This window comes from Solenopsis invicta, chromosome 4 (assembly GCF_016802725.1).
Source record: "Solenopsis invicta isolate M01_SB chromosome 4, UNIL_Sinv_3.0, whole genome shotgun sequence".
Taxonomy (NCBI): Eukaryota; Metazoa; Arthropoda; class Insecta; order Hymenoptera; family Formicidae; genus Solenopsis; species Solenopsis invicta.
Window position 1 is genome coordinate 454658 of NC_052667.1, and position 25366 is coordinate 480023.

The 25366-nt window shown below is 42.1% G+C and overlaps 1 protein-coding gene and 1 long non-coding RNA gene across 10 annotated transcripts in view; one reads left to right on the plus strand and one right to left on the minus strand.

Moving 5' to 3' along the window:
* The window catches only part of LOC105195795, a 255143-nt gene extending 234524 nt beyond the window's left edge, over nt 1-20619 (plus strand). For both annotated transcript variants that reach the window (XR_005574656.1, XR_005574657.1), the window contains exon 4: nt 20513-20619. This is a non-coding gene — a long non-coding RNA (uncharacterized LOC105195795). The remainder of the gene's footprint in view (nt 1-20512) is intronic.
* Nucleotides 1-25366, minus strand: part of LOC105195834 (homeobox protein homothorax) — a 387950-nt gene that overhangs the window by 144937 nt on the left and 217647 nt on the right. For all 8 annotated transcript variants that reach the window (XM_039448644.1, XM_026135893.2, XM_026135894.2 and 5 more), the window contains one exon: nt 20537-20644. In XM_039448644.1, coding sequence (XP_039304578.1) covers nt 20537-20644 — 108 coding nt within the window. The remainder of the gene's footprint in view (nt 1-20536; nt 20645-25366) is intronic.

Here is a 25366-nt window from a genome sequence, read left to right on the forward strand (position 1 = left end):
GAGTTGATCCGAGAATCTCGCAACACTCATCCGACAGACACGGTGAGTGTAAGTCTCTGTCTCTGTCTCTGTCTCTCTCTCCCACGATTCTCAGACTATTTTTGACGATGAAATGTGGCTTGCTGGTGTTCCTTGCTGCGTCATGTCGCGCACGCGAGAGGATCGTCGCGGTCGATTTCACGGAGCTCACATATCCGCGCATTTGCGTGACGCATACGGGAGCGCCGCTTAATCCGGGAATCTGCTTAACCGAAAGATTAATCGGCGATTGTGGGAGAGATGAGGCGCGATGGGGAACTCTCTCAAAGACGATGGCGGCGTCGGCAAGATGGTCGTATCATCCGAGGCTAGTCGGTGTGAAACACACTTTGTGGAAGTTTGTCTTATAAATGAGCCGCGTGACGCACGTAATTTAATGCGTCGCTTTTGCGCACATTTTCAACCGCATGCACATTGACAAGCAATTTAGGATAAAGTTGACACACATTTTTCATTTACATTATTTATTTTAATTATTATATCTATAAAAAGATTAACGAAATAACTAAATTGTTCCTAACATATTAACGCTTTTCCATCGATTAACAACAAACTTAATCTCTTGGCATAGACTTAGTCTTGGGAAAAGTTACGATAAGCTCTTGCTCTATCTATTAAAACTATCGCTAAAGTGTTGTAACTCTCCTTATAATAGAGATTGCATTATATCAACAATAAAGATCCAGAAGTTTAAGTATTATAACGCAACAGATTCATCGATTTATATAAGATAAAGAGAAACTTTTAATTTTCGATTCTCTGTAATCCCAATGACGCTTGACACGTTGGCATACTGTAGAACGAAGAGGCAAGAGACCGAAATATCTGCCTATCGCTACAAACCGGGAATACGAGACGAAGGGACGAAGGGACGAAGAAGCGAGCAGAGTCGTTGGAGCTATGCGGATTAACGGATGGAATGTCGGTCTCTCCTTCACTCGACTCTCCGTTTCTCGTCTCTAAAAGCATCGCCTTTCGTTCCGTTCATTTTAGATATTATTGTTATGATAGAGTTCGGAGTTTTAGGAATGTCGTCCAAAGACTCGTGAAACGAGAACGACGGCCTCAGATTCTAATTCTACCGGTTGCTTATATAGACAAGGGAGAAAAATCGCAAACGACGTGAAAATGTTCAATATGGCGAGCGATCGTTCCATCGTTTTTCAACAATCACCGACAAAAGCTTTCTCGATTTATCCCGACGAAACAAAGTATAAACTCGTTAAAAATGGCACCAACGGAAAAAAGTACTCGACGTCGGTCGAGAACAAAATTTCCCTTCGTACGGTGGTCATAACCATGGACTCGTCGACCCTTTTCGTCGACCTCAGCGAGATACAGAGAGAAAAAAAGAAAATACGAAATACGAAGCGCGCGCGGACCGAGTCACCAAAGCTCTGTGGATGAGAAGCTAGCGCGTATCGCAGGATTATGACGATAAATAAAACGCCAGGCAGAAAGAGAGAGAGAGAGAGAGAGAGAGAGGCTGCACAGAGACCGAGGCGAATAAAGGGAAAAAGAAATGGGTAAATGGAGGAATAAATACGAGCGAACAGATCGCGGCAACCGCTGCGAGAGCAAAAGAACGAACGTGCGTTGATTGAGACATCGGTGGAGCAACTGTGACAGTTATCTGATTCATGGATATGCCGAGTGTATTTTATGCCGTACGATCTATGAATACAGATCGTAGCGGCCGCGACGCGAGCGTGGCCAAGGAAGAAGGAAATCATAGGTGCGCCTTCACGCGTATATGGTTGTATCAATTACGTGTACCGAGAGTCGCGACTCGTGACACATAACCGAAGAAACAACTACGAGGGGCACTAGGGCCGAAGAAGGGTACGACGACGCATTAGGATTCATCGAACGTGCCTCGGCTACCGGTTCCGCGAGGATCCGCGGCACTCCACGACGCTCGATAACAATCTACGTGATAAATCGCCGATTTGTATCCGTGGTTCCAAGCGTCCGCATTAATTCACGGACGCCTTTTTCAGGGACCGATGGGAAAACATAAGTAGATGCTCGTGGGATTTATGGGCGAATGGACAGCGAAAGATAAACTGTCACGAGGATTACGGAATGTGCGAGGGACATGGAACAGAGCGGAATTTTGGCACGGCACGCTGATAGTGACAGGTGCTGGATGTCATTACACCTACGCGCTATATCTTTTTGTAACACTTGACGTTTGTCCTGTCAACTAAACGTACCTTCTCTCGGCAACTAATATTTTTACTACCGCAAATAAATAATAAAAATTCAATCGCACTTTTTATATGCTCTCAATTACAATTGTACTAATCAAAATGGAGAAGAAAATATGCTTTGTGGATACTATGAGAAGCGCAGACAAATAGATAAAGCCACGATATCTCCAGGGCAACGTTGCCAACGGAGCACGTACGAAGATTGTACTAATTAATGCCACGGGACCGTGCTGTGGCTTCGGTGATGTGCTGTTACTAGCAACGGTGCTGTTACTGTGATAATTACCGGTAGGACGTGAGACTCCGTCTTAATTTGGTCTACCGGTGAAAATTATTAACGCGTAACATTGTGCGCGATGACCAAAATATTCGCCGTGTGATAGCAGAGATCGGAATAAGGTCATTCTTTTTTTTTGCTTGCTAAATTATTTTCAACATTAAAAATATAAACAAATACATTCTAACATATTAACTGAAAGTAAGCAAGATTTTCTATGGATAATAATATAAAATGCAAGATTAATCTTTCATTCACTTTATCGCTATTATTAGATATGCTTGCGCAGAATTTCAACAATCAATTCAGCTCTATGTTTGATATATTATTCACGCGCAGATATGCTTACGTATAAAATTATACATTACATTGTATAATAAAACGCTTCTCGTAGTATCAATAGCTTTTATAATAATAACCTGTGATGCATTTACAATTTCTGCATCTCTCCAATTTATTGTAACATCATTGTTGGTTGAATATAAATTGTGTGGGCGCGCGAGCTTAACACAGCAAACGAATAAAAAGCTGCCACATGCTTTACAAATCCTCCCAGTGATATTCCCAGCTTCCTGTTGATGCGAACGACGGGCTATGCAATTAACAGGTAATTCGCGTTCGAGATTTCGGAATCTTCGTAATATTTACGTAAACTTCCGTTCAATTCCTTTGAGCGATCGATCGTTCGGTAAGCATGTTATCTCGAAGAAGAGGTCTCGCAATAAAATCGGTCGTTCGAGCAGCTGTAATCCACGAAAATAAAAGCGCTAATGGAAACGTGCCGTCGGTGGATGCATCGTCGACGGCATTCCCGACGCCCGACGCGTGTCCCCGTCGTCTCCGTCTCCGTCTCCGTCTCCGTCCTCGTCGTCCTCGTCGTCGTCGTCGTCGTCGTCGTCGTCGTCGTCGTCGTCGTCGTCGTCGTCGTCGTCGTCGTCGCCGTCGTCGCCTTCGTCTCCGTTGACAAGCGCGGATAGCTTTCGGGACATGTGACGAGCACGTGTCCCGAACGAGAACATATCGGCTTTCGTCCTGGGATTAGTAAGCCACGGCGAAGATTTCCTCGCGCCAGCGAACTTGACTGCGGCGCTCGAGTTTTACTTTTTGTCACCATGTGCGGCGTCTCGACGCCGTTTAAACTTCCCGTCATGCGCTGCGATGCGTTAACACTCGTTTATTTCCATATCTCTATCTCTTGCTCTCGCTCAAATGATAATTATAAACTGATTGGAACTATCCGGTCGATGAACTCTTTCATGGATTAGACCTTTGCGCGATACGCCAATATACATAAGCGTAAGTAAAAATATTAATCGAGTGTTTTCGCATTTCAAATTTTCTAATGTAAATTTTTTAATTTAAACCTATTAAGATATGATTTGAGCAATTTGATATATAGGATTGTAAATTGTCAACGCTGCGTTTGGTTGATGCAAGCTCCAGAACATATATCGTATGTATTTTGCGCGTATAGTGAAGCAGAGAGACATGAACCAACTTCTACTCAGTCGAGAGTCGAGAGAAATGAGCACCGGTGGTCAGTAATGAGCCAGAAAACTGGCGACAGCTTCGCTATGCACTCTATATCCTATTCCAACGAGATGGGGCTGCGATATTGTGCTATGTTTGTCCGTCAGACATGCATGCACAAATATATCTATATATATATATGTATACATAATCATGCGCGCTTTAAAGCGAGTATGCGCGCGCGCGCGTGTGTGTGTAGTACGCATGAAGGCCTATAATTCACGCGACTGGCCCGCAGGCTCGTCTTGTTAGCGCCCCGCAGAAACCGAACTGAGATTCTCCTAACTATGTGGTCTCCTCCAGCGATATACGCAGGGTGCCAGAGAATCGAGGTGGATTCGATCCAAGGAAAGAGGAAAGGGTGAAAATCGGCGATAGAAAGAGTACGAGAATTAAGTGCCAGACGACATAAAGGATTCGAGAATGGAAAAGAAGAGAAGAACAGAGGGGACTTGGCGCACGGCGAAAAAAAGGTGAAAGAGAAAGAAAGAGAAGAAATGTAAACCCTCCCTCCAATCTTCATCCTCCACCAACGCGCATAAATGCATAGCTATCTCCGGATGCATCTTCACCGGCGGAACGACCGAACGAAAAGAGCGCGTTATCGGTACTCCGACCTGATAAATCCCTCGAAAGAATAATGAGTCGACATTATTCATGCTGGCCCGTCAGCGTCGCTCGACCGGTCCGCTCTCTCTCTCTCTCTCTCTCTCTCTCTCTCTCTCTCTCTCTTCGCTCGTCCGTTTTACCGAAGGCAACGTTTCGGCACTTGGCCATTACGATCTCCGAAAACGAGCGCGGGAGAGAGATTCGCTCGTGGAATCGACCGGACGATATTAGGATAGCGCTTAGCTGGATCAACTGGAATTCGTTTGGGGCACGGACGGAGGGATCGGGCGACCGGTTCGTTTGATCGATAGCGCGCTCTGACTTTTGCCTGATACCCATTCCCGGACAGCAATGTTAGAATGACGCGGAAGAATCGTTCAGCTCCCAGCATGATTTACGTCAAAGATTTTTCAAGCAGGCTTAGAGATTTTACAGAAAAAAAATCGAGTCTCTTTACTTTCTATATATGTCTCATTTTACACTTGTTTATTGTCGTATTCACGTGTGCTAAGAATAATAAAAATAATTCAAATAACGTTTATATTGTATTATCGAGATACACCGTAAATTTAATGAGATCTTGACATATCTCTGTAAGAAAGTACAAGTAACTTGTTCGCATATTTAACAAAGTTTTATTAAATAAACACCCATTATAAGCTCATTTATTTTAATTCAAGTTGGAAAATTTATTAACTTATTCATCAATGCACTCATGAATTTTATTCTTTCGTTTCATTAATGCCAACAATAGCTACATTTTGTTCTTATTTGTCTAAACCTCCATTTGCGGTTGCAACTAGTGAGTGCGAATTCACGGTTGCCGTGACCGCCGTGGTTCAATTTCCGTTTTACCAAGAGAAACAACCCTGCCCTCTCGTCCCCGTCCTCCACGATGCTCGATATTACTAGATTCAAATTGCCTACCCTCCCGCGCTCCGTCGCCGCCCCGGATACACCCGGCACCCGGCACCGGCATCGGCACCGGCATCTACCAGTGACATTGAGTGACACGTTTAGCACATCCGTTTTATTACAACTTCCCCTTTCGGTTGCGGCTCTCTCGCCAATTTGGTCGTGCTATAAAACACGTGGCGACAGATTCGGCACTCTACAATCACTAAACTACCGAGACCGATCGGAGCAACCTTTCCTTTCGCTCGGTCTACACGTCGACGAGCGACGACGTAAAGGTTCGACTCTGAGGTTCGTCGCTCGGCTTGCAATCGAAAGAAGCGCAAGATCTCGAGCTCCCGATACGAACGATGAATTATCGTGGCAAACAGAGATTCAATTTTCCGCGAGCGTCCACGAAGAAAAATCAGATAAAAGGTATCTCCTCTTCCCGGTGTGTCAAACTTGGGCGTAGATATAAAAGTCGGCCGCGATATTTTATACGAGCATGTCGGCTATCGACCGCGTCGACGTAACCCGATTGCCGATAAGGCTGCGCGAACGGTTGGCCACAAGTTGGAAGGAGCTTTTTATCCATGACACGCATCTACGGAATGGAGAAACGGCGGCGCGCGGCGGTGCATAGCAGGCAAAAGGGCGAGAACGAGGCCGACGCGACGGCCGTCCCGCCGTACCTTGCCTCTTCTCTTGGCTCTTTGGACGCGCCGCGTTATTTAGTGCCGAGTATCGCAGCATCATGCTTAAGTGCTCCGTTGACTTACATCCCTTCGTATCGTGCCGGACTGAAAGAACCAAATGTTTTTCCCTCGAAAAGCGCGATGAATATTATTGAGAGCGTAGCGGAAAAAGACTTTTATGTATACGCTACACTCGTAAATAACGAGCAATTCACTTTGCGTTCTTAATCGATAGGATATCATAATTTATCTCCATTTTAAAGGCTTAAAATTCACGTTTATTATCAAATCACATAGAGAAAGCCATATGGATCGCCAAATATGATGATCCACTCGATTAGCTGCTTCAGGACTTACAGACTTGCCCATTCTTAAGCCGATCATATTCAAGATCGGTATGACGATGAGCTGAAAACGCGAGGGTCTTAACACGAGCTGGCACATATGTTCTCGGAAGAGGATGGCGCGTACGAAATAAACATCAAGAAAACGAGGAGGGAGACCCATAAGTTGAAATGGAAACGACATTCCATCAAACTAAACTCTATCTCACGTACGTTTATGCTACGGCCAACTTCTTTCTATTCTTTTTTTCCCTATTGTTTGAATTTAATTGATGCATCTCTTCACCGCGACTAAAAATATTAAGTTATTTGAAGAAATGACATACACGTTTGTAAGGTCCAAATTGATGTCTAAGAAAATAATAAATCGAATTAATTTACAATGCCGTCAATTAGCAAGCTACTGTAAAAGCACACTCAAACGAGAGGGCAAGCGATCGTTTCATGGTGACTCACTTGGACGCTTCTCGTGATTTCTTGGAGATTGGAGATCGAAGCGTTAGTCTTCGAGTTTGAGAAAGGTTTACGATGGAGAATGGGTACGTTGACGTAACTCGATGGATGCATTTTTAACGTAACCAAAATAGTGGTAGCAATGGCTTTCGAAAAGTGCGAGAAAAAAACAAGATAATGGGATCTCTTGAAAAATGGCTTGTAGAAAGAAATGAAGAGAGGCAAGGACGGTGGCGGGGAGGGGGCATCAAAACAGATAAAATAGCAACTGCTGCAACAAATACAACCACAACGACGATGACCGTTTTCTTCAACGTTTTGTTTGAAAAATCTCTAAAATCTCGTATATTATATTTTTTATTAGGTACATCAAAAAATTTAATATTATTATATAAAAAATTATATTAGCATCAATTAATTGGTAGCTCTCGCAAAAAAATGTCATGCTACAACACGCTTGAGTCTTTTATATATAGTATTTATATTGAGTATTTTATATAACGCAATGTGGCAATAGTGAAGCAAGTAAATATGAACTGGTCTATGTAAGGTCGCGGTAACGTTTACAGAACTAGAAGTTCCGAGGTCAGACCGTACCTAGAGCGACACGACGATGGCGATATCGACAGTCGGCCGAAGTCGTAAAGCTAGCCCTTATAGTTGTGTGCAGTACGCCTCGCATAGCACATCGCTATCTCACGAGAGACCAAAACGAGAGTGAGCCGGCGGACGGAAGAGGGAAAAATTGCGTTGCCCGATATGCAGATAGAAGAAGTAGGTGTTTAAGTATGTAACGTCGCACGAAAGACCCGTCGCGTGGGCGAAACGTCCCGTTACTTTACGATTATTTTACCACCGACCGTCGTTACTGTCACTGCAAAGTCATTGGGAGAAAAAAAAAAACGATAAAAACGATCAAGATGAAATGAAGGGAACGTGTAGCTTTCAGTATTGCGATACGTATAACATTGCTCGAAAGCATATTGATGAAACAAAAGTGCATAAAATGCGAAAAATGGTTAACTATGCGATACATTGTACCGTAATCTACACTGCATTAATGATAAATACTATAGCAAATTAAAATAACAGAAGAAAATGCAAAATGTCTATTTCTATACATATTTATAATAAATTAAAAAATTAACAAATAAAATATGTAAAAATATGCAAAGAATGTGTGTTTCTTTACCAAAAGGTTCCACATGTTTTGTCGTATTCAAAGTAATGTTATAAAAACGTTATGTTCGGTTTATATCGTCATAAGCGATTGAAACATACGAAACAGAAGTAACGCAAAGCAATTTACATATTGTGTATTAGAGCAGCAAATGTAGTATCGGTTACGAGGACGATTAAGTTGAGATGGGAACCGCGGCGCGTGGACAGACGATCGTACGACCTCGTAAATCAATGCGTGCTCAGATTGCGCTCGTATTAGTGTCGGTTTTACGGCGCACTTAGAAAGATAGATTAAGTGCGCGACCTTAGCACCGATCACTGGAACCAGATTGCCAATGGTCGCGGTTAACGATTAATGTTCCCGCCCCATTAAAATTAGAATGAGATATTTAAAGCGTGACTCGCTGCGATCAGTCGATGCAGGACATTGATCCTTCACGTGTCAACATCACGTGCCGGTGCTGTTGCAGCTTGGAGATTATGTAAAAGATATTTTAAGGCTCGCGACCCCTGTCTCTTTCCTCGTGATTAATGAAGAAGACGAATTTATAGAGGTACCGCTAGCAACGTCAAGGTCACCATGGTGTCTTAACGTCACTTTGAGTAGTCATTCCCTCCGTGTGTAATACTCGACAACTTTTCCATTACTTGGCATATCTTTGGCGTCGCGCGTGATATTTTTTATAATATTCAAAATATGTATTTTAACATTGGAATGTCATGATAAAAAATTATTTTAACGATACTCTTACATTCTTATCAATTTTTACATCAAGCAAAAAACACCGTAAACTCATCTACCGTCAATTTGCATCACACACACGTGCGCATAAGCGCTCATAAACGCGAAAACAACGACTACAACACTGAACCATGACTGCAACGTCGTCGCGTATGTAAATGCGCAGAGGCACCTGCAGTGATAAATTGATTATTCCCGACCCTCCCTCTCGAGTCTCTTCCTTTTCCTACCGGCGCAGCGCGGAGCGGCGCGGAGCGGCGCGGCGGCGGCGATGGCGGTTCTCTCGAGGCCTCTTGAACAACGTGACTGCTCGATCGGCTTGCCTCTAGGTCGCATTATAATAAATACATAATGTCGATACTTAATATTTTACGCAGGCAGAATTTAAAGAATACCGTAAACGGCACCCTCGGGCATTGAGCCTGCAATTTCGCAAATTTCTTAAGCGTCCATACGAATATGGACGGAAGATGCGTGAAAGGCAAGCTAACTGTTGCCTATGTATTACGGAAATTGATCTAATTTTTATTTCAAGCTTAAATAAAGGACACACCGCATTAAATAATAAAATATCAATGAATATAAATCACTAAAAAATAATAATATAAATTCTTCATTATTTACATAAATTTACTTTTCCAGTGAAAAAATATAAATCAGGTCAGACTCAAATTTGGCGATTAAATGAAATTAAAAAAAAAATACTGCATGCCAAATTTCAATTATGAAACCAAACATTCATATTATGTAAGAAAATTTAGAATTTCTAATGTTATAAGGAACATTGACATTATTTACATATTTTAACTGTATATTGCAGCATTATTATTATCGATTCGGGCGAGAAGATACAAGACAAATCAGAGCGCGACACACGGACACGTGTGATCGTGTCATTTTGGTAACCGAGTCAACACGCTATTGAAACACTCGATGCCGAGTCATCGAGTGCCTCGTAGAAGCACGCATTGCGTGCGAATTGCATCCGAGAAGGGAAGATTAGGGGTAGCAAGGGGAGGGACGGGATTGCATTGTTTCTCTCGCCGTGGCAATCTGTTGTCGGCCCTCTTCACTCGAGTGTCCTCACTCTCCCTTCACTATCACTACTACTACACCAGCAGCATCACTACGACTATCGTTACAGCAGCTCGTTCACTACCACTGCAACCGTCTAGTCTCATCGTCCATCGCACCACCCGCTACTTTCATCGAGTGCTTAGACTTTTCGGCCACCCTCGAATCGACCCTTCGAGCAATAGCGAACGTCGCCATGCCACTCCCCTCTGCTTCTGACTGTACCCTTCAAGTACCGACAATTAGTTTCCCATTGACCTATACCGCGGACCCTCCGTGGTACACCTCGTGAAAGAATTAAACCGGAACAACAAACAAACAAACAAACAAACAAAGGGCCGCTTGATTCAAGGGTAAGGCTGAAAATCAACCTGTATTTATAATAAATCAACTTTTATTCTTATCGTACGATTTTAAATTAAGCGCAAATTTTTATGAAATTTCTTTAGTCCTTCTACATTTATATTTTATTGAAATATTTCATGGCGCGACGGTGTATCGAATAGTTAAAAATGTATTCAAGTAGCACACTTGACAAATACTCGCGCGCCTTAACCACTCGCAATCGTGGCTCGAAGGAGCTACGACCTCATTATCGAATCGTACACACGATCGGCGTTTACGACGTCAATTGGTGCTGGTTCGCGTGCATGGTTGTATGTGTTTGACACCGCCGATACCAGGCGATACCAATCGTGGGCACGTGTTGGTCGTGAGACCCGGTGTGTCACGTCCGGCAGGTAGTCGGGAGTGTGTAACACACGGGACGATCTCTTCGCGTCTCTTCTGTTCTCTCGCCGTTGTAATTAAACGCGAAGGAGCTCGAGAATAAAAGTCGTGCGGCACCACTAATTAACGATGTCAAGGTGTCGAAATCGAATCGCAGTATTTCACGCGTCGGACCCCGTTAGATCCCACTGAATCGTTCGCACCAACGTCAAAGGCGCGATCGATGATGGTGGGGAGAAAACGCGAGGACAACTCGCACCATACGGATTCTTGAGACACAGGCAACTAATAGAGCGGAGTGAGAAACAAGCAGCCGAGGAGATAACGGCGAGAGGTCCGGCATAATAATTTGTGCGCACCTCATTCTCGGTAGCGAGAAGACGGCGAGAGAGGATAAACGAAGACTGAAAGCTTGACATCTCAATTACGAACGAGTCTCGATAAAGGAAAAAAACGCGTGATTAGAAGCAGTGGGTATGGAACCACCCAGAAAAAATGTTTAACAAGATTTGAAAATTTCAACATGTTCTACCATCTCATAATGTGATATAATAACTAAATATTTAATTATCCATATTTCTTACGTTGCCTTAAAAATCTATTGCGACTTTGCATTATTATCGCATAAATTCATTTATAACTTTTTTTCAATATTAATAATAGATGCATATTATCTAGCATAAAAAATTATCCAATTGTTATTTTCAACTTTTAACAATACTCAAGCATTAGCTGAATAAAAGATATATTTCTTGCCTATATTATACGAAAGGAAAAAAAGACGAAATGTAGAAAGTAGAGTATAATTGAAAACAACAAACTCTACACGATGAATTTCAATGTATAATGGAACGTAATGCCGGAATAACATAATGTAGAGGTAACATATTGTTTCAAGCGAATTGTTACAAGGCTCTGATGCATCAAATATCAGGACTGTCTTAACAGATGCACCTCTCTTGTACCATATTTTTTAACAACGAGTCGTACTTAAACTCACTACTCGAACATGCGAATTACTACATGCGAATTCGACAGATTCGCCCTACCGCAGCAGGTGCATAATGCCGAGATCAAAACATAATAAAAGATCGTAACGTCTAAGGTCAATATTTTTCAGAGGAATTTCCTTATAATAAAATATAAAAAATATCACATTGTAAAGAGAACTTGCAACGTCTATTGTCTAACGATAAATTTTTTTAAGAAAAATCACGATGCTCTATGTTGCCGTGAAAGGACTGCGTCAAACGACGTCGGCGCGAGTTACGCGGCAGAAAACAAAATGCAATTAACGACAATGGCCGCGTCTGTTCATTAGCATTTTTTTACGTGCTCGCTCGCGGCCTTTGTTCTATTTTCATTTCGTTCCATCACAGCGATCTACCGGCTCTTCTCTTTTCTACGGCCAGCCACTTCGCTTCATCGCCGGTGCGCGCTTCATCCCTTTGCCTCTTCACCTTCAGCGTCCATTGTTGTCGGCGATGGCGGTGCGCTCATTGTGCTCCGACACAATAATAATTGCGCTAATGATCGCGCTCGAAAAGTGCTTCGTAATCGGTGGGGTAGGGATCCTTTCAGACTCTTTAGCCCGTTCCTTAAAGTAACTACTAACGCGATAAAACCTCTGGCTCGATAAAAAAAAAAACAATCAAAAAGCTACAAGTCAAAATCCACGTGTGCAGTAAACGATATGTACGGACAATCAGAATGACTTCTAGCAAATAATACTGTTTCTAAATCTACTCTATATAATTGGTTATATTTCGTCTGAGTAACCATACGACGATTGTTAAAAATTGCTAAAAAATGTCATAATAAAAAAGAAATAATGAGAGGACACGACAAAAGGCACAATTTACACAATCAACTAAGCGGAGATCGATGTGTGGTCGATATACAAAGAAGCAGTTATGCCCGGAAGCGGTCGCCGCGATCGAAACACGAGAACGAAAGAAGGGTCCAGAGTAAAAGATCTATTTTCTCGCTTCATTCCACGAGCGGTATTCGCGTCGGTGCCCAACCACATATTAAAGGGATAATGTAAGCGCACGCCCGTTCACTCGCACGTGTGTGCACGAATCGTACGTACGTACGTACGTACCTAGAACGTGCGTTAACGTACGAAAGCGGGTAGGATATGCCACGCGGGGCACTCTCTTCATTTCCAGGCTGTCACGAGCAGAAGAAGATTCGGCCTGCGTTTGACAGCCCCAGGGTCTGGGTTGGGTGCTGCTGCTGCTGCTGCTGTTGCTGCTGTTGCTGTTGCTGCTGCTGCTGCTGCTGCCGGGGCTGGGCCGTAGGTTGGGAGAATCGTACAGGGGCACGTTGGAGGTGGAGGGTACACAGTCGAGAGGATCGGCGCAAAGGGACGAGAGAGAGAGAGAGAGAGAGAGAGAGAGAGAGAGAGAAAGTTGGCATGTGCCCATGTGCCAGTACTACCGATTATTCCGTACTGCATCGTATTGCTACATCGCGAAACCACCCCTTCTACGCTCCCCTTTTCTCTTGCACGGCTTTAACTCGCCCTCCGCTAGTACTCTCTTCCAACTGTATTCATCCCTCTTGCAAAAAAATTGTGGAAACAGACCAGTACACAGTTGAAATAGAGCTCCAATATGTATCTCCTTTCTTTGGAAATACCGACGAATACTTCTTTTTTCTTTCTTTCGCAGAGCGGGACACAATCTTTCAATAAACTTCTCGTTTTGATTACTTGACCATTAAATCTATCGTCTATTGTACAATAAATTCTTAAAAACACAAATGCTAAACGTGTGTAATGCGAAGCTGCCATGATTTGACTGATACCGAAAAGAGTATACATTAAAAATGATCTAAAAAAAGTTATTATCCTAAAGAGAAATTTCGAAGAATATCAAGCAATTTATATTCTATACACATACATATAAATCTAATTCAACTGAAAAGTTTGAGTTTCTCATGTATTTGCGACATAATAATGTTTCTCATGTATTTGCGACGTGCACATGTGCATAATAGTCAATGTACATGAAATGTGTGTTATTTTCTTTATGGTTATGGCAACGTTAATTCCATATATATATATAACGTAAATATAAATATATCTCATATGCACTGATGTTAACTATTAACTATTCTGCTTTGGAACAGCCTTTAAATAACGAATTATCGTCGATCAAATTTTCATAAAAAATATAACGGTAACTTCGCACGGTATCTTCGATAAATTATTCGATGAATTATAACGATTAGCAAAATACGAGGAAAGTCAGAAAAACGGAAGTAGAAACTAAAAGAAAAAAATTCGAAAAGGAGAAGATCTGAAATCGAAGGACCAACGAGATTCCCGATAGAAACTGGAAACGTGCATGCAGCAGACGGGTTACGGGAGGGCAGATGCAATGACGGCTGCTGTTTAATATCGGTGCCGCACATGGGCGCACTCTGAGACACATTTCACTAATATTGCAGCCAGCCAGCCAGCCAGCCAGCCAGCCAGCCAGCCAGCCAGCCAGCCAGCCAACCAGCCAGGCAGACAGCAGCTAGCAAGCGGCAGCTAACGGAGACGGCGCGCTTCCCAGTGCACGCTTTACATATCTCTCGGCGCATTAATATATTCAACACATATGAATATTGCAGAGAGACCGAGAGACACGTAGGAAGTGAGATAGAGAAAGAAAAACGGGATAGAAACAGAGAGAGGGACGGCGAGGAAGGCAGGTAGAGATGATGTACTCGCCAGCTAAACCATTGTGCCTATCTTGGGCTTCATGAAATCTGCAGTTCTCTCGCTTTCGCTCTTTCACTATCTCCTATTCCGCGTTCCCTTTACCTCTCATTGTTCCGCGACAGAGCTTTGTGCTTTGTGCCTCTCGCAACTCTGGAACTATTTCCGTGGCTTTGAATAAGGAACTAATGAATACGAACTGTGGATGGTGGCAAGCTTATATATTCCCTTTATAACTTTTATATATATATATATATATATATATAATATATATATATATATAAAATGTGTATCACACATTTATCGTTCGTGCACGTTTCTTTCGCATTCAAGCTATCTCGTTTCTTATTCCCCCGTATGAACGTATAATTGCAGTAATTATTTATACACACACACACACGCGCGCGCGCGCGCGCACGCACGCACAATATATAAAAAAGAAACAGTAATCGCCATAAAAATATCTTTAATTTTCAAAATGTAAGAAATTAATAAAATCTATAATAGTTGTTGTTAATTATTTCCATATTTTTGCGATTACTAACTAAAGTAATTACAGACAACTTTGCGTATTTTCCCAAAAATGTTTTTCCAATTTTTATTTCTATCAACTATCTTCGTTGGTGTGTTCCAACTGCATCGTGCAGTTTCGGCGAGACGTTTTCAAGCGAGGCGTTTTCTGCCTCCATGAGAACCAATTACCCTTCTACCCTCTTACGAGAATGGCCGACCGGCGACCCTCTGGGCGATGGTCGCCGGTATACGAAAGTCCAGTACGCGCGTGTGCATACGTTCGAGAGTTGCTATATGCAGTCGAGTACACGCGTGACAACGTAGCGCTACGCGTGCACATAATACGTACGCACATATGTAGGTATACATATACATGTATGGTGTCACGTCCACATCTATGTATGTTTCTACACAAACAAACGTTTACACATGTAGATTTTACATGCCCACACAGACACATGTATGTGCGCCTATGTCCGACTCCTTGGTAATAGAGACTGGAGAGGACAAGAAGGAGAGACAGAGAAAGACGAAAGAACCGAGTGAGAGAAGAAGAGAGAAGCAACAGTGATGGATCGTCCAATCAGTGCCGCGAGATGAAGCACGAGAGAAACGGAGCGAGAGAGGAGGCGAGACCAGAAGAGAATCTTCTCCACCTATGGCACGGTATGCGATGGACGATGAAAAAAGAGAGAGAGAGAGAGAGAGAGAGAGAGAGAAACGAAAAGCGACAGAGAAAGGGAGAGGTCATGGTCGGGTCGGTCTCTTGCTAATCGAAGAACACGAGGTGGCCCTGTGGCGGCTCCGAGAGAAACTCTACCTCGACTATTCTCCTCCGCCATCACCTATCGCCAGCTATTGTGTAACTTGCTCTCTCGACCAGCAACGAATTCTCTTCCGCGAGGCCTATAGTCGTAATCAAACTAAATTTATTTATTTTTTAAAATCTGCTTACACAAAATCGAAAAACTCTAATATTCTATCTCTTTAACAATTTTATTCTTTAACATTTTTATTTTCAAATAATCTCATATCATATCGATTGTAATGTGATGTATTTTATGTGATTCTATATAAAATAAAAAAAAAAGATATCGCATCTTATAAAAAGATATTTTTTGTTGTATTGTTAATGTTTATGAATATTTAGATGTTAGCATTAACCAGACATTATTTAATTAATTAATAGTTGACACATACATTAATATAGTAAACTTGGCAAATTTTAGCAAACAAAACTCAGTCGTTTGGCCGAATTATATCGATTACACAACTGTACAAGAGTATAGGCTTTTGGAATGTACCTGCGATGTATCAAGGAATGAAACAAGCGGAACTGTGGTCGAAAGGGTTAAGCCCAAGAATCGCGAGCCGCAAAGTGGTTAAACATCACTCAAACTATCGCGCATACCGGTGCGGAGATTATCGAAGATCCGCGTTATGGGGGAGCTTTGTGACGTACTATTACATGCAAAACATCACGAGAGGATAATGGCGAATCGTAACAATAAAATAAAAAACCATTTGTTGTACACATTATCGCAGAAAAAATTCTGATATAATACAATTTCTATTAAATACAATTTCTATTGAATAAACAATATATACAATTGATATCATAAATTATATTGCATATTACAATATATAACGAGATTGTTTATTTTGAAATAAATTTATATAACAAATAAGTGTAAAGAATTTTCAATTAATAATTTTCTCTCAGATTTTGCTAATGATATTAATAAGTAAAAATAAAATGAGTGTAAAAGTATATATCATTAGGCAAAAGGTACAGAACGTAACAAAGTAACAAAGTATATAACTTGAATGATATATATCTGGCTACGTCAATTCTTTCATCACCCATAGACATCCGAAATGCACTGCAGGAGATTGAAAAATGATTTCCTAGCAACGACGTAGCACGAGCTACGCCACTGTGCGTAGAGTGGCGAAAGAGAGGAAGAGAGTAGAGAGAGGGTGGCTAACAATGGCCGCCAACCAAAACATCCGATAAATCTAACCGGCCCGGACCTCAAGCCCCGAGGGGTTTTAAACTCTCTCACCCCAAACGCCGACGCGGGCGCAACCCTTACATTACGTTACACACTCACGGAAAAGGGAGCCATGCCGTGTGCTATTGCAGGGCGATACGGGGGAGGGGGAGGGGGAGGGGAGAGGTGGAGGGTGGTAAAGGGGTGGTAGCGGGTGTGCACAGTACGGTGGTTCCACGCGATGGAGACGGGGAGAAGAGAGGGACGTGATGTGCGACCCATGAAAAACCAAACCGAGAGAATTCCACCCGTTCTCCTCTTTCACCTCCGTTTCTCCAGCATCCACCTCGTCCCCCGTCTCGGCTAACCTCCTTCTACCAGTAAACGTAACGAGATCTACCGCGCGCGGGCGGTCGTGTACCAGCTCTGACGAAATTTCGACGAATTTGTTTTGTTACCGCATCCTAATTCGTTTTGTCTCCCGCCGCCCCCAGAAGAGAGGGAAGAGGGAAGAGGGGAGGAAGGGTCCTCTTATTCAAAGCCGTGGTCGAAATTCCGACTCGACAAACGCGCGCTCTGAAATTGCGATGAAAATGATATCTTATTTAAGAAGTGATGATAATATTTATTAAAAATTGAATAAAAATCACTATATTAATCACTCGATTAAAATATGCCATTTTTAAAACGTTCTTATGAAATGGAAAATAACGCAGAAGCGACATTTGGATTTGGGAGACGCCTCCTCTCTCCGCTGATGCCGGTAACCGTTGCACTCGTAACAGACGAGCAAGACGGAAATATGCAATCGGGGAAAACGCACAGGCACACTAATGTCGTCGTCGACGCGGGAACTCGACTCTCGTCGCGTCGCCGTCGTCGCGCAACGTATCGAGAGTTAAACGACGCTTGGAATCTCGGGATTCCTCGACAGTCGTACATAATCAAGCGCGTCTACGATATTCCGCGCCTGAGCTGAGTGGCGAACCACGTTTCCGCGTCGAAGAATGTCGATAGCTTTCAACTACGCACTTAAACGTATGCAGATTTGACGTGTTATTTGCTTGAAAAACATTGACGTAATTTATATACAGTTAAAAATACAAAAGAGATCGCAGCAGCACAAAAAGAATGAATGAGACAGATTAATTTTTTCTTATTACATGAAAATTTGCTTCTTTCGAATGAAATAGCAAAGAATTATTTTATAGGTGAAGACACGTACATACGACACATGCATTCGTTATGATTTTGATACATTTTATATCGATTTTAAAGATATAAATCGCTTTCAATTTGAATACAATTTGGACAGAGGAAATTAAAGAAAATTTGACGTTAGGCGTCACTATCGCGAATACTTTCCACGTGTATCGAAATTGACTCAATGCTCCCGAAGAGGGAAAAAAAGGATCTACGAGAGGCTGCTGCGCGAAACGAAGAAAAAGAAAAACCCTTTCTCCAGAGCGGCGCGAGCCCAAGTCCGCCCCACCTTTTCTTTACGAATCGGCTCGAGAGAGGAGCGGCGCGGCGTCCGCGCGAGACCGCTTACTCGCTTCGTGGGCGGAAGGAAGAGGTCCAGATGAGGAGAACGAGGAGGACGAGAGGCCAGAAAGAGGGACAGACAGGTCGGCCCGAGAGAGGAACCCGCGGCTGCCATGGTTACCGTCGCATTCCCGCCTCGCCTCGTTGCCATGGAGATGGCGGCACCCTTTCCCTCTCCTCTCCTCTCCTCTCCTCTCTCTTTTCGTTCTCTCGCTTTCTCTCTGCTCCACTCGCATCTCGCATGCCGACCCACACTCTCTCACACTCGCGAAATTCCGTCCTCCTCGCTCTCGGGCGCCAATCTTCTCTCCGACGACAAGGGGCGATTCGCTCTCTCGTGCTCGCTTCGTCCTTCCTTCGCGGAGAGTACCGCTGCTCTCTACGGAGAGAGAGGGAGGTCGAAAGAGAGGAATAGACGGAGGAGACAGCCCGCGAACGTGTACGCATGCGTGATACTTGGTCCTTCGCAATATCGAGGCTCGATGCATCTCCGGAACGATTCGATTACTTATCAAACGCGAGTCACTCGCAACCTCGTAATGTACTATCGCGCGATGCTTATCGGTGGCGTTCGAGAGGATTTTGAGGCCTCTCGAAAAAGATCGACGCGATGTCGCTTACTAAGGGATCGTGCACCCGATAACAGGACGAAACAATGAAAATTTCATATACCAAGAAACTTGAAAAAAAAACCTTTGATTTACTCGTTAGTCATTCAAAATTTAGTCTATTTAAAAAACATCGAAAAAGTGTTCCGTTTAAATCTTGTTGTGCAATATCGTTTAGTGCCAATGGTTTGTAAGATTGTGATATTATGAATTGCACTCTCTTTTCATGACCAAACTTAATTTGAAAAAAATAAATAGTTTCCAGTGAGCTGGAAACCTTCCTACAATTCTCTCTGCGGTGCATAGCACTGTGTCTGCTAATCGCCAAGTAGAATCATTCGCGCGGGAAATGAACGAAATGTAAGCGCCCTATTTCGTAAATCGTATTTCTGATTGGCCATCGCGTCACCCGATATCAATATTTATTCAGCACAGCGAATGCCCGAGGCCGATTAAAACTTGTTTATGCGGCCAACGATTCGCTCCTCCCACTGAACGCACACCAAGTGCACAAATAAAACGGTGCATCTTTTTCCTTTGCTTTACGCACGGTATGCATGATTAAAAATTATTAATTCGAACGATTAAAATATGTAGATATATGCTTGACAAATGTTATTACGTACAATTTTATATCTTACATTACACTTAAAAAATATAATTTAAAATATTGGTAATTAAAAACATAAATTGTTTGTTAAAAATTGCAGAGTTGTGCAATCTTTATAAGAGACAATTAATTTTTTTAATTACCTCATTTGCATTATTTATTTATTTAGATAGCGCTTTAGCGATTAATTTCTTCAAGCGTATAATCCCGTAAAAAGAGAGGTGCAAATAACAATTGTACAAGATAAAATGTGTAAGTGCACATAAAATGAATTTACAGAATAGTGAAATAATACGTATAATTAAAACAAAAAATCATAGAGAAAAATCTTTCACAGAAAACAAGCCCTCAAAGAACTTATAATCACGTAAATGTATAAAAGAAATATTAGCACATAGTAGATAATTGGATAACTATAATTGCTAGAAAATTATCGAATGATGTCAGCGTACTAATTAAAAGCCTCCATACAAAATTTTAAATTCTATGGTGATATATGATTACCATTTTTTTTAGATACAGTGCATATTTGTAAATATTAGATGATTTTATAATCGTTCTAATTTATGAATATGCGCTGTATCTAAAAAAAAAAATATATATATATATATATATAAATAGATTTATTCTAATAATCGCGTAACGTATAGAATAAAATATAATTGAATAATAAGACAAATAATTGAAATTAATATGATGGATCTCTGTTACTTGAACCTCAATGTTGAATAGCAGTAAAATTTCAGATTTATACGAAGAACTCGACTTACCGGGACTGCCGAGGAACACTGAGGAATAAAGGACACCACGACGCGCGTCGGTCGCCGCGCGTTGCGCGTCAGGAGGCGAACTCCATTCCCTACGAGGACACCATTTGCCTGAAACATTATTTTTCTCGTTAAAATTATCATCATCTAAAATATATGAAAAATTTAGTTTTTTCAGTCAAGATTTGCGAATCGCTAGTCATCATCGTCTGAGTTTTAATAAACATGTTTGTAAAAAGTACAATCGCATTAGAGATAGATATTCATGTATTAAGCACTTTAGGGGAAAAAATTAACATTATAGAGAAAAAGTGAATTCTTCATAAATATCTATTCATAGATCAGGTAATACCGTTGACATGCCTTGAATGCATTAAAACAAAAGAAGAAATGGTGAGTTAGCGATGTTTGAATTATGAAAGAAATTCTTCAATGAATTTGTTTCAAGATAAAATGTCGGTATTTACGATGTCGCAATCAAAATACTGTAAAAAAATCGTGCTGATAACGCGAAATAGCCTGTTCTTTCGTGTAAAAATAGATGTTCTCGTATCGATTCTTGCACGAAAACGTTATTATGCGAGAACCATGGAGAAAAAGTATGCAGAAAGGGTCGATGTGGAGGAAGCGAAAGATTCGTGATCGTCGGCGTCACGACTTTGACCAAAGAGATTCTATCGTATACTGCTCTATATGTATGTTGTTATAGCACTTTCATTCTTTTTTTTTTTACCGGGCAACATGCAACGTTATCCCTGCGATTTACTTCCTTGGAATAAGAATAACAATTATGCTGATTATAATAATTACTTAAGAATGCGGGAAAGCATTTATACCAAATTGCGCGGTATTCGCTCGATGGTTACACTAGCCAGCATAATATTAATCAATGTTATTACAATATGAAACAATGAAAAATAAATTAAAGGAAAAAGTAATATTTATAAAAATTCGATTGTAGATATATAGAATTGAGAGAAAAATAATCATTTCTTCCTTCCTCTTGATGTGTGGTTATACAAATTTGGAGAATTTTCTATCTTCTTCCAACTGATTTATCAAGCGGAGAACACCACTCGCGACTGCAGTATTGCAATTTTCCAGATGCGAAAATAGGAAAGGTATCTACTTTATTTCCAGGGAGATCCCGGCTGAATGAGGATACACGGTAAGAAAGGGTGCCGCCGGGGGATAAGAGTAAGCCGCGGAGCGAAGTAATTTCACACGAGAGAGTAGGGTCTTGCAGGGTGAGAGGAGATCCCGCGGAGCTATAGTCTTATCTCGGAAATATAGCGGGCACATCCCCCTACGAAAATTATATTCTTGGAAAGCAGAAAATTGCTTCGCTTGAGCCCGTTCTGTACGAGCGTGCAGAGTCCACCGTTATTAAGTTCTTGTAACGTTTTTGCATGTGATCAACTGTCGCTTTATCATGGATATCGAGATACGTTAATTCCAAATAATACGTGAATGCAAACACATAATTTTTATAGCGCTCCTTCGTATCCTTTCGCGTTCACTGGCGATTAATTTTCAATATTATTTTCTCGTTCACACAATTAGCGCACGCTTCGAACTAATGGATTTAAAATCGAATCCAACAATATTGATTATAGTGTATACCGAGCGAGTATGTGTTTAACTCTTGATTTTACGGTCACGGCACGGCCCGTCAGTTTCTGGTTAATCGAAATGACAGGGCTGTGTCGGTGATTCGAAAATAATGGTTATTCCGGCACTAGGGACAACCGAAATCGCGTTAATAACAAGAGATTAGCGTGCCAGCATTTAACCTACGAGCGAATCTATCGAAATATACTTTTCTTCATTAACACGTCATGCAAGAGAAATGATGAATAAAAAAAAAGTGATAAATATTCAAAGTGCATTGTCGATTCGACGTAGGATATCTTCTTGCCAGAAATTTCGTCTTTCCACGCCGCGAATAAGTGAATAAACAATATATCAGGATTATTCAAAGTCATTTGCTCGCATTGCCGACCCATTACGCACCGCCAGGCTATACGTCACAGCCATTTCGAAGTCCTCGGAGGCACAGGTCCTTTGGATACCTGTAGAATCCTAGGATGGAGGTGGGGCAGATAGATGGAGATTTATAGCCGCTAGGAGACAGGGTGTAATCATACACATCGCCCCATCAACTCTGTAACTGTGATTTACCGTGGGAATTCTAAAAAGTTCTCGAGTTTCTACCGTATTTTGACCCGAATTCTTTGAATCTCGATACGTGGCTACAACGACTGTCGTACGTCAAATCTAGAAGACATTTATGAACATACAATTACGAAACATTAAGCTCTATATAGCGCTCTATTTTTAGATGAATACAAATTTTATAAAATGAAAATGTTTTTACAAATACTCTTTCTTGATCGAAGCAATAAGTTAAACCGCATTCTAACTTGAATGTTATCAAAGTCGGCTTTATGTTTGCAGAATAATTGTCGCATCTGACAGTGCAAAACGTTTCTTCGGAAGAAAGATTCGTTAAGTGGCATCGAGTGAGACGTCTCTTTTGAATGATCACCGTAGCTAAATTGCGGGTTAACTTTGGTCTAACGGGTTCGCGTGTTCGCGACAGTCATGCCACAGGGCCGAGTCATGTATCGGGCAAAGCCCTGGAGGAGTGAGTATGATCGGTGGGAGGTGGATGGACCATAATAATACGACGACCACGTCATCTTCGCTTGAAACCAAATTCATATAGCCACGCGCGCGACGCAAACTCCCGCTATGGCTTTATTTTTGCACCCAACAACAGCTGACGGTTATAAATTGGAATGTAACAGTCGGACACGCTGTTTGTTTCTTCTTTGCGTCGATCCTTCCATGACTAATTTGTTTCAACAGTGGCAAGTTGCTTGAGCCACGTGTATCTTTTATCTCGTTTTTTTTTTCTTGCGACAGTCATTGCAAATTCGTGCGATGCATCACGCATAACTGAACTCCCGGAAGCCCTCGCTGAATTTAAAAGCCATTTTAAAAGATTTTAACTGTTACGAGATGATTTTGCGCAATCATCAATTCGAATCTTTCAGGTTGAGATAGAGAGATTCCGAGAGGATCCTCAATGTCGGTATCCGGTTTTACCACTCGTGGAGCCCGTAGCGGATGTTATAGATAGAATATAGATACATACCCAATAACCCCATCACGTCGGGGATGCTTCCTCGGTATAAATAAATCAATATAACTCGCTTCCACCCTTAGACGTTACCGCGCCGCGCCGCGCCACCCCCTTTCGCCGTAAGGAAGTGACGTATGAGGCTCGCATCTTCAAGGCGAGGGTTGAAGAGGCCACCCTGTTATTTCACAGTTAGGCTCGTCCCTCTCGTTCCCCTCAAGCTCCCTCAACCATCTTTCTCACCGTCTTCCACTATCCAGACCGACCTGTGCGTCCCTAGTGCCGCTTCCAAACGCGCGCACGAGTCCCTCGGGAAGCTTTTGTCCTCGAGCTGTAAGCGACTTCCTGACAGGCCAAGTTTGCACCTGCTCTCCTTTTAGCTCGTCCGTCTCTCTCTCTCTTTCTCTCGTTTTCTTCTATCCGTCCTCGACATCTCTTTCGCTCGTTGTTTCGCGTCTTACTCTCCCTTTCTCTCTCTCTCTCTCTTTTTCTCTTTCACTCGTTTCGTCCTCCTTGCGAACTCTCCGCCTAACCTTACGTCGCCCGACGCCACCACCGCACTATCACCACCCACCGACGTTACCGGCGCGTAATTTATTCGGGATGGGTATCCTCTCTCTTCGGCCAAAGGTAATCCGTAGATCAACGCGCTGGATAAACCGGGCGTGTCCTTATATACGTCCGTCGAAATTATTTTCGAATAATCCCCGCCGTCGACACCTCGAACTCACTTATCTTAATTAAAATTACCCTCGCCTCGCGGCTCGAGGCGAATCGGATGTTTGCGCGATTTACAGTAATAATGCCGGCGGTAAACCGACTCGTTTAAGTGACAGGGTTTATAGCCTGCTTTCTGTGAAGATGCAGGGAGATTACTCAAGATTTTCACGCATTAAATCTTAAGATTCGATAATCGTTCTTTGAATACTAATGCTTCTGAAACGCTGAAAATTTTTCATTCAACTTTCCGCAAACGAATATATGAGCAAAGCGAATCAAAATTAAAAGACGAAAAATTGCTCCTTTTCTCGATTAAAATCTAATTGTGCGGAATAAGCGAGTAACGTTTCAAGGTTGTGGAACGGCATCATGACGCCATTCCTATTTTCCATTTGCGAGCAGAAACACCGTCTTTCTTCGGTAAGTAGAGGGCGACGGGCGGAGGTCTGCGTTCGCAGATGTTGGAGATGCCGGGTGATTAATGACGCCCGATAGACGTAATTTGTTGCGGCTTGCAAACTCGCCGTCTCTCGATGCGTCTTTCAAATTCAAATTATTGATAAACAGGATGCTGTTTGTAACAGCCGGTACGGGACGATGTCGGACCAACGCCGGACGACTTTACTACTAAATGCGATACTACAAGCGATACAGTAATTAATTTTCTAATCACGTAGAAAGAAAATTCTTGTGCGCCTAGTGAAAAGAGAAAATACGTAGAGTTGTAACGTACTCGTACATGCGAAAACACCCGGCAACTAAGAATTATATTACTGTCATAAAATCATGCGCAGATTGAACAAAGTGACAGCTGGACTTGACATTATCGCAACGTATGTAATTACTCCAGTTTTACAAGATATAAAGACATGCGCGTCCTCCTTTACACGCGCACGAATTCACTAGAATCATTATCATGGAAGCGTAAAGAAGAGTCTACGAAGAATAATACGATCAGATTGAAACGC